Below are 11,431 nucleotides of genomic sequence, written 5' to 3'. Positions count from 1 at the left end.
GACTACCCCATACTTGCCAAATAGAAAACTAACTAAAATACGCACATTAGCATATAAAAAAATCATACAACCTGTCCTAACTCATGGTTACGTGGCTTGGTTCAATATAAAATCCAAACAAATGGAACAGCTAAGAATATTTGAAAGAAAAATGTTGCGGTACACAATAGGGAAAAGCGCACGCAACCCCCACACCCAACATTACATACAAAACTCTAAGCTATACAAACAAACAAAAATGAAACGCATAGACGTACATAATTTTAACATACTAGAAAAATTCATAGAAAAAAACCGAAATTCTACAAACCATCTAATCCAAAGCAGCATAGAACAGAAAAGAATTCCCTTCATACTTCGATCTGAACTATTGACAATAAACCACATAGATAGCCTAAAAGGAAATGGAATAATATATGACTCGAATAATAAGCTTATATTCTATCATAGAAAAAACCTATCCATCAACCCAAACGATGGACTTGTGTATAACACTGATCAATAATTAGATTACATTATATTACATTATTAATTAGTTTTAAATAGTCATTAACAGTAGGAGTAAGTAGTTATCTAGTTGTAAGTAGTAGTAAAAAAAAAAAAAAAAAAAAAAAAAAAAAAAAAAAAAAAAATATAACTAATAATCTAGGTTTTTATTTCTATTAGAGACTTTCCTAAAACATACATAAAATCTAAGCAAGCTTCCAAATATAACACACTTATGAATCTCAAACACAAAACAACATGTAAACGAAAAAGATTCTGGCCTAAAAAGCTTAAAGCGAAAGGCAATACATAATCAAATCCTAAATTAAGAGTTATCTTGTATTAGTCACACAAGAATAAACCTATAATTAAGTACTACAAATTGTTAGTATTAAGATACCATTTTGACAATAAAAAAAGATAAAAAAAAAAGACAAGTGGAAAGGCAGCCAAAAAGGCTGGCAAGGCCCAGAAGAATATTACCAAGAATGATAAGAAGAAGAAGCGCAAGAGGAAGGAAAGTTATGCCATCTATATTTACAAAGTGCTAAAGCAGGTCCATCCTGACACTGGAATCTCGTCGAAAGCAATGAGCATCATGAACAGCTTCGTGAACGACATTTTTGAGCGTATTGCTGCTGAGGCCTCTCGTTTGGCACACTACAACAAACGTTCAACGATTACCAGTCGGGAAATCCAAACTGCAGTCCGTCTTCTGTTGCCCGGAGAGTTGGCCAAGCACGCTGTCAGTGAAGGAACAAAGGCAGTAACCAAGTACACTAGTTCCAAGTAAATCTTACCTCGGTGTATGCAAAAGGCCCTTTTCAGGGCCACAAATCTTTTTCCAAAGAATATTAAATATTTCAATGAATATTCTTACTGTGACAAAATGTACCAAATGTGCCAACAATGCCCAACAAGAACGAACAACTATCAAATCTAACTCTCTGTGAGTATAGAGCAATATTCTTATCACAAAAACTTTTTTTTTGTATTTTTATACCCTGAACCCATTTTCAATGGGAAATCAGGGCAGAAGGAGGCGTGGCAGACCCCACAAAGTATATATATTCTTGATCGACGAGTTGAGTCGATTTGGCCCTGTCCGTCTGTCCGTATGTATGAACGCGTCGATTTCAGAAGATATAAGAGCTAGAGACTTCAATTTTTTTTAAATGACCGTATATACAGCGCGGACGACGAGTTTGCTTTTAAAATTAGATAAATCATCCCGTTATGTTTTTATCGAGTAAAAACATTCATGTTCAAGTCAGATGCCACTATAGCTAATTGTGAATGATTTTTCTTTTTTTTTTTTTAATTTCTAAAATATTCAATATAATATGATAATATATACATTTCAACAAAACCATTATACCCTGATTTCCCATTGAAAATGGGTTCAGGGTATAACAAACATATCACCCGTACAATACATAGCTATCTAAACAATCGGACATTTCAAGTAATCAGTCCTGACGAATCCGAAAGCTCAATAATAAGAAATATAGCAGCAGGCGTCCCACAAGGATCCCTACTATCCCCTCTTACTTTACAATATTTTCCTATCTGACATCCCTGTATACATACCACATCCAAACTTCAGAATCTTACCCAACATCCAACCATTAATATATGCTGATGACATCCTTATACTATCCTCTAATGCCTGGCTAGCAACAGCCGAAATAAATCTAAACCACTATTTAACACAACTAGTCAAATACTTCACGTCTTGGAAAATAAAAATAAACTCAAACAAATCAATGTGCTGCAAACTAACTGGCCCAAAAATAAACAAATTACATAAAAACGCAAAAAACTTCACACCAAATATATACATAAATAATACACAAATAAAAGTAACAAATGAAATAAAATACCTAGGCGTAATATATGACACCAAATTAAAATATCAGAAGCACATAGAGTACATAATAACTAAAGCAAAAAAAACAATATTTCTGTATAGCTCACATATACAAACAAATACAAAATCAACAACACCCTCTGAACTCCCTGAACGCTCAAATTACCAAAATCCGTACCCTCACTTACGAAAAATGAATTCAACCCATGCCAACACATGGCTTTGCAGCATGGTTCAACATAAGCTCTCAACAAATGGAACAATTAAGACTTTTTGTAAGAAAGTACTTCGATACTCAGTAGGAAAACTAGCATATTATCACCAAAGACGTTACATACCAAACGATAAACTTCACAAAATAATAAAAGTAAACAGAATAGATAGACAGAACTTCCAAATATTAGAAAAACTCATAGAACGAAGTAACAATAGATCAAACCAACTAATAAAAAGTAGCCTAACCCAAAAAACAATCCCGATAAGGCTACTCTACATGAATACATAACAGTCAACTATATAAATAATCTGAAACAATTAGGCATTATATATGATTCACATAAAACCCTAATATATAATCACAGAAAAATAAACGCTATCAACCCAAACGATGGTCTTGTATTAAACATCAAACAATGAATTCTCAACAATCATATTATAAATTACCTGTCTGAGTTTGTGTTCACCCAACAATCTACAATCAACAATCGTCATAACTCATCCTAAGCAAATTAAGCTATTAGGTAAAATAGTTATCTGCAATACCAGAAACTAGTAGATAACCTATCACTATCGCAAGGTATAAATGTTGGGCTATCCGTTATAAGATAGCCTTTTTCAGACCGTAATAAAACCTTTTATATGTTTATTTAGGTTTATTGAATAAGTAAAAATCCATAAATATAATCTTTTATTGACACCTACCACCTAAAAAATAGTACATATATAAGGCCGTTACGTTCATACAATAAAGTAGTAAGAAAATAGCACTTGAAAATAGAGCAACGAGTCTCGTCTTTCACTATTTGATACTCATCTCCGTTGTCCAACTGGTTCAAGTACTTGTTGTGACGCCCGTAGTCACTGGTTCTGTACTAGAGGCTTACAATTAAACACAAACACAACTACCTAGTCTTGGTTTTGTACCAAGGTCTAATAGATACTCAACATTTTGGAGACCCCGACGTGATGGAAGACGAATGAACAAATACACTTGACTGTGTTGGTGTTTAGTTTTGTATTGATCTTTTTTCTTCTGAGCCTTGGTTTATATACCCAGACTCATGCATTATTTCAACCCTTAAATCTAGTGCGTCTACGATCGTACGATCTTCGTATATTCATATGTTCCCATACTTATCATATTTCTATGCATGTGCATGAACAACGAATCTTTAGAAATCATAGCGTTCATTTGGCGAACCCTATTTCTAAAGCAACCGGTAGACTTGGTCAACTTAACGTCCAACATCTTCATAACCAAACAAAAACACAGTGGATTCATTTGGCGAATCCTATATCTTCGAAGTGATCAACAAGTGATCAAACTAAGCGCTGAATCGGCCTCAACTCAATCAACCAGACTCACCAGGAGCATAATCTTGGCGACAAGTCAGCATAGGCATCAGCACCACAGCATCATTCTGATTCATCAAACATCAGAAACAAGAATTAAAAAAAAAGAAACGAATTAATAAAAAATAGAACAAATAAAAATTTATAATGGAGGGTTTAATTAATAACCAAACCACGCTTAGTGAGGAGATCCAAGCTCTAATTAGGAACTATAAAAAAGATCCTCAGAAACGGAGGTCAAATGCAACATACTTCCATAATAAGGCTGCTCATTTAAATCAGCTCTGGACTGCTTTCAATCAAGGAAATGAAAAAATAAGGAATCTAATGACAGAAAATCCTGTGGAGAATTCTTATGTAAGGGAAGGTTACTTCTCAAAGATCAAGGACATTGTAATTAAATATCAGGAGGAATTTTCCAAAAATTTGAACGAGCTAAGCCCTTCAGATACAGCACGTTCGGACTTGATACCTCTCCAAAGGCATCAAACCGCGTTACTAGCAGCGCTACAATGAATGATTGGTCAGATAACACAAGAGTCACAGGCCCGATTCAGGCCCCTTGTAAAAGAATATTGGGAAAAAATAAACCATATTCACTTCGAGATCTTCAGACTGTTCGAAGATCCAACAGAAAAAAAAGATTCGAAGATACAACATGGAAAATTATTTGAATGCAGAGGCAGCCATATTCCAACTTCTATCCACACCTATTGATGTGAAGCCATCAATTAATGCTGCAGCTGCCCAAACTCAAGTACAACTACTAAAGGTATCCATACCACAATTCAACGGATGCTATTTAAAATGGCAACAATTTTATGATTTATTCACTAAAATGATTCATGAGTCAACATTGCCAACAGTACAAAAAATGTGGTACTTAAAATCGAACCTCTCTGGAGATGCTGAAAGACTGGTTAGACACTTGGATCTAACAGAGTCCAACTATGAAACTGCCTGGACGATGCTGAAGGAGCGTTTTGACAACAAGCGAGTTCTGACTACAACGACTCTACACAAACTTTTGGATCAACCGTCAGTGACAAACGATGCATCATCAATAAAGAGCTACGTTGAGAAACGGCGGCATAGAAGTTAACAATTGGGATCCACTTTTGCTAGTGCTACTGGCAAGAAAATTGGATAGGACTACTCATATACTGTATGAGCAATCCATTAAAGACACAAGAAAACTACAACCCATCAAGGAATTCTTAGCCTTCTTAGAACAAAGATTCTTGGCACTGGAAGCTATAGGAGGGAAACAATACGTCCCCCTAAAGAAAAGCCAAGGATATGCGCGTCTGCCTCAACAGAAAAGAGTAAAGGCTGTCAATTCTGTGATTCAGCAGAACATAGAATTTATCGATGTGACAAGTTCGCGTCAAAATCTGGAGACGCACGTTTAAAATGGGCACTTAACTAAAAACTGTGCCTAAACTGTCTGCGGCCCAATCATATGGCAAAATCATGCTTCCTACGCAACTGCATGAAGTGCAACAAAAAACATAACACGTTGCTACACCTGGAGAACAAAGATGACGTCAAAATAACTGCCGCAGCACATAGTACAATAAATAATTATTTGCTACTCGCCACTGCTCGAGTCGAAGTGCATGGAAACAACGGAAAATATGGAAGTTTCAGAGCACTCCTGGATTCAGGCTCTCAGATAAACATGATCTCCGAAAGAGCTGTAAAAACATTATCACTTGCAGTCAAAAACTCAACCATGCGAATCGAAGGCATTGGAGGAGACCCAAGTTCAATGAAATCAAGGGTCAATGTTCTCATAAAATCTCAAAATGGAAGTTACACGACACAAGTAGAGGCGTTCGTGTTAGAGTCAACAGATCAACTTCGACAGTCGCCACATGCTCTGTAGCAACTACAACTGATGACCAGACTAATCTATTGGAACGATTTTTGAAACTGGATAATCTGGAAACAACACAGCCCTATTGGACACCAGCAGAGTCACACTGTGAAACACATTTTAAAGAGAATATACAAAGGGCAGTTGACGGAAAATTGATAGTAAAATTACCTTATTCTGAAGATGTGTCAGAACTGGAAGAGTCCCGGGAGTTAGCTATAAGGCGTTTCTTAGCATTGGAAAAAAGACTGTGCCGTGATCCAGACCTACAACGCAACTACGTGGAATTCATGAAAAATTACGAAAAACTCGGCCACATGAAGGAAGTAACACCGCAGATGGTTCCGAAATCGCATTATTTTCATAGCGCTTGCATATAAGTTCCCACGCCGAATTGTAGCTAGCAGATGATCCACTTAACAAATGGCTCACTACCATTTGGGCATCTCCTTTGAGACATGATTTCAGGTAGTTCAGCTTCCTTGTTTCGCTGATATCCTTCCTTTTGTGAATCATGTCGGAGAACAAATTGAAGAACGTTGGCCACTCTTTGAGACTTCCATTAAATTGAGGAAGATCCGTTTTCGGTAGCTCTGGAACTTCTTCCTTTCTGATATGCAAGTCGTGTAATTTTCTGTCAAGTCTAGATAACAGTTCATCGACGTTGCATTCCAGTTCTTCTATTTCGTCGCTGCAGGAGGAATGCTCTCCATATCTTGCCTCTAAATCTGCTAGCGCTGACTGGACTTTTTTCCATCGGAAGGATAATCTGCCTTTATAGGCAAGAATTTCTTCGCTGTTGTTGCTCTCCAGGATAGCAGTTACTTCTGCCATTTCTTTCCTTACTTTTTGAGCTTTTTTGTCCACAAGTTCTACCAGATAATCCATTGAGATTGAACCACTTCTTGAAAACAGTACAGTAATTTTTTGTTCCCTGGATACCTCAGTTTGCATGCGCCAATTCTTGCTAGTGGATGGTTTGTCGGTATCTATATCGAGGTCGGCAGCTTCGACCTTCATCAGGAGCTCTTTGTAGATCCTGACTTTTTCCATCAATTCATCGTATATATTCTGTGTACAATACGGATGATAGTTTGGGACACCGAGTTTAATTAGCGTCGAGTGATTGGCAGTGAATTTTTCTGCAAACCTATCTACGACTGCTAACGCATCCTTATCAGCTATGGCCTTTAAAATGGTGTCATACAAATTTGATTGCTTCTTTAGCGTTTCCATAACTTTTCCTGACAGCATCTTGTTGCGGTTGTTGTAGTTTTTGTATATTAGTTGTCACTTTTCTCTTTGGATTAACCCGTTGGAGGTGTTTTTGTTTTGATCGCCTTGTTGATCTTGCTGTGCCTCTACTCACAGCGTGGAGTGGTAAGCCAAAGAAGAAGCAACTTTTCTTATTTAATATACAACTGTCACAACATTTGGTATTTGGTAGACTTGTGGTACGGATCGAAGGACCATGAACGAATACGCTTGACTATGTTGGTGTTTAGTATTGATAGTATAGTATTGATCTTTATTCTTCTGAGCCTGGGTTTATATACCCAGACTCATGCATAATTTCAACCCTTAAATCTAGTGCGTCTATTGCTGAGTGTGTAAGGCTCAGCATTGGTCTATTACATATTCTTATCTTATCGCAGAGTTTTTAAGGCTCCGCGTGGGTCTATTAGCTATTCGTATCCTATCGCTGAGGTTGTAAGGCTCAGCGTTCTTCTCTTACATATCTGACTCTGGGGTTGCAAGGGTTGGTGTCCATTTGTCTATTTATAGAGTCCGTACATGTGACCCTTATCTTTTCCCAGCGCACTACCTGCTAGTCGTTGAAAGCGTCGGAGGCATGTATACGATCTTCGTATATTCATATGTTCCCATACTTATCATATTTCTATGTTCATGCATGTGCATGAACAACGAATCTTTAGAAATCATAGCGTTCATTTGGCGAACCCTATTTCTAAAGCAACCGGTAGACTTGGTCAACTTAACGACCAACATCTTCATAACCAAACAAAAACACAGTGGATTCATTTGGCGAATCCTATATCTTCGAAGTGATCAACAAGTGATCAAACTAAGCGCTGAATCGGCCTCAACTCAATCAACCAGACTCACCAGGAGCATCATCTTGGCGACAAGTCAGCATAGGCATCAGCACCACAGCATCATTCTGATTCATCAAACATCAGAAACAAGAATTAAAAAAAAAGAAACGAATTAATAAAAAATAGAACAAATAAAAATTTATAATGGAGGGTTTAATTAATAACCAAACCACGCTTAGTGAGGAGATCCAAGCTCTAATTAGGAACTATAAAAAAGATCCTCAGAAACGGAGGTCAAATGCAACATACTTCCATAATAAGGCTGCTCATTTAAATCAGCTCTGGACTGCATTCAATCAAGGAAATGAAAAAATAAGGAATCTAATGACAGAAAATCCTGTGGAGAATTCTTATGTAAGGGAAGGTTACTTCTCAAAGATCAAGGACATTGTAATTAAATATCAGGAGGAATTTTCCAAAAATTTGAACGAGCTAAGCCCTTCAGATACAGCACGTTCGGACTTGATACCTCTCCAAAGGCATCAAACCGCGTTACTAGCAGCGCTACAATGAATGATTGGTCAGATAACACAAGAGTCACAGGCCCGATTCAGGCCCCTTGTAAAAGAATATTGGGAAAAAATAAACCATATTCACTTCGAGATCTTCAGACTGTTCGAAGATCCAACAGAAAAAAAAAGATTCGAAGATACAACATGGAAAATTATTTGAATGCAGAGGCAGCATATCTTGCCTCTAAATCTGCTAGCGCTGACTGGACTTTCTTCCATCGGAAGGATAATCTGCCTTTATAGGCAAGAATTTCTTCGCTGTTGTTGCTCTCCAGGATAGCAGTTACTTCTGCCATTTCTTTCCTTACTTTTTGAGCTTTTTTGTCCACAAGTTCTACCAGATAATCCATTGAGATTGAACCACTTCTTGAAAACAGTACAGTAATTTTTTGTTCCCTGGATACCTCAGTTTGCATGCGCCAATTCTTGCTAGTGAATGGTTTGTCGGTATCTATATCGAGGTCGGCAGCTTCGACCTTCATCAGGAGCTCTTTGTAGATCCTGACTTTTTCGATCAATTCATCGTATATATTCTGTGATGATAGTTTGGGACACCGAGTTTAATTAGCGTCGAGTGATTGGCAGTGAATTTTTCTGCAAACCTATCTACGACTGCTAACGCATCCTTATCAGCTATGGCCTTTAAAATGGTGTCATACAAATTTGATTGCTTCTTTAGCGTTTCCATAACTTTTCCTGACAGCATCTTGTTGCGGTTGTTGTAGTTTTTGTATATTAGTTGTCACTTTTCTCTTTGGATTAACCCGTTGGAGGTGTTTTTGTTTTGATCGCCTTGTTGATCTTGCTGTGCCTCTACTCACAGCGTGGAGTGGTAAGCCAAAGAAGAAGCAACTTTTCTTATTTAATATACAACTGTCACAACATTTGGTATTTGGTAGACTTGTGGTACGGATCGAAGGACCATGAACGAATACGCTTGACTATGTTGGTGTTTAGTATTGATAGTATAGTATTGATCTTTATTCTTCTGAGCCTGGGTTTATATACCCAGACTCATGCATAATTTCAACCCTTAAATCTAGTGCGTCTATTGCTGAGTGTGTAAGGCTCAGCATTGGTCTATTACATATTCTTATCTTATCGCAGAGTTTGTAAGGCTCCGCGTGGGTCTATTAGCTATTCGTATCCTATCGCTGAGGTTGTAAGGCTCAGCGTTCTTCTCTTACATATCTGACTCTGGGGTTGCAAGGGTTGGTGTCCATTTGTCTATTTATAGAGTCCGTACATGTGACCCTTATCTTTTCCCAGCGCACTACCTGCTAGTCGTTGAAAGCGTCGGAGGCATGTATACGATCTTCGTATATTCATATGTTCCCATACTTATCATATTTCTATGTTCATGCATGTGCATGAACAACGAATCTTTAGAAATCATAGCGTTCATTTGGCGAACCCTATTTCTAAAGCAACCGGTAGACTTGGTCAACTTAACGTACAACATCTTCATAACCAAACAAAAACACAGTGGATTCATTTGGCGAATCCTATATCTTCGAAGTGATCAACAAGTGATCAAACTAAGCGCTGAATCGGCCTCAACTCAATCAACCAGACTCACCAGGAGCATCATCTTGGCGACAAGTCAGCATAGGCATCAGCACCACAGCATCATTCTGATTCATCAAACATCAGAAACAAGAATTAAAAAAAAAGAAACGAATTAATAAAAAATAGAACAAATAAAAATTTATAATGGAGGGTTTAATTAATAACCAAACCACGCTTAGTGAGGAGATCCAAGCTCTAATTAGGAGCTATAAACAAGTAAGAAAGCTCTAGTCGAGACTGCTCGACTACGAGATCCCCTGAACCCTTGGAGCAATAGATATTTTAATAATTTTTCGCGTCTTTCAGCTTACACAAGAAACACGCACACACACACACACAGGCACGTACGCACACACAAGCATACATACACACACACGCATACACACACACACACACGCATACATACACAAACGCATACACACACACATACACATACACACACATACCCAAACACATACACACACAAGCACCCACGCATAAACACGCATGGGCTGCAGTGTGCGCTTACTATGAGAACTTAATTGTTTAATAACTCTTTTTATGGACGTACGATCTTCATGAAACTTTCAGATTATGATTATAACATGGATATGCATGTAATTGCCAAAGCACAAGTCTCTAGTATTTGAAATACGCTTTTTACAAAAGTGAGGATGAGGGGGTGAATTTAAGGGTGGGGGGTAAATTTTAACAAAAACCGAAATTGTATAAATTGCATGTAAGCATACATTAAAAATTTGGAGACTCTAGCAATAAAGGTGTAGAAGATATAATTTTATAACTGGTTTTCGATAAGGTTTTTTATCGATAAAAAATATCGGGATGAGTTATCGAATTTTAATGATAAACTTGATATGCGCGCTGTAATTACGGACATTTAAAAAAAAAATTTGAAGTCTCTAGCTCTTATATCTTCTGAAATCGACGCGTTCATACATACGGACAGACGGACAGACAGACGGACAGGGCCAAATCAACTCAGCTCGTCACCCTGATCAAGAATATATATACTTTGTGGGGTCTGCCACGCCTCCTTCTGCCTGTTACATACATTTCAACAAAATCATTATACCCTGATTTCCCATTGAAAATGGGTTCAGGGTATAAAAAGATCCTCAGAAACGGAAGTCAAATGCAACATACTTCCATAATAAGGCTGCTCATTTAAATCAGCTCTGGACTGCTTTCAATCAAGGAAATGAAAAAATAAGGAATCTAATGACAGAAAATCCTGTGGAGAATTCTTATGTAAGGGAAGGTTACTTCTCAAAGATCAAGGACATTGTAATTAAATATCAGGAGGAATTTTCCAAAAATTTGAACGAGCTAAGCCCTTCAGATACAGCACGTTCGGACTTGATACCTCTCCAAAGGCATCAAACCGCGTTACTAGCAGCGCTACAATGAATGATTGGTCAGATAACAC

At 37.5% G+C, this 11,431-nt stretch overlaps 1 protein-coding gene and 1 pseudogene across 1 annotated transcript; both read left to right on the top strand.

The window, feature by feature from the left end:
- Window positions 1-913: 913 nt before the first annotated feature.
- On the top strand, window positions 914-1,304 carry LOC149270651 (histone H2B-like; the record flags this gene model as incomplete). The annotated part of the gene is made up of 1 exon (XM_089462436.1): window positions 914-1,304. A coding segment is annotated over one exon (366 nt), but the record flags the coding sequence as incomplete, so codon positions are not given.
- Window positions 1,305-1,440: 136 nt separating this feature from the next.
- Window positions 1,441-10,595, top strand: LOC149270650 (uncharacterized; annotated as a pseudogene).
- Window positions 10,596-11,431: the final 836 nt, after the last annotated feature.

The sequence above is a fragment of the Drosophila arizonae genome, chromosome 2, assembly GCF_054131065.1.
Source record: "Drosophila arizonae isolate 15081-1271.41 chromosome 2, UAZ_ARI_1.0, whole genome shotgun sequence".
Lineage (NCBI taxonomy): Eukaryota > Metazoa > Arthropoda > Insecta > Diptera > Drosophilidae > Drosophila > Drosophila arizonae.
The sequence above is the reverse complement of the archived record's forward strand: the minus strand, read 5'-3'. Positions and strand labels throughout refer to the sequence as shown.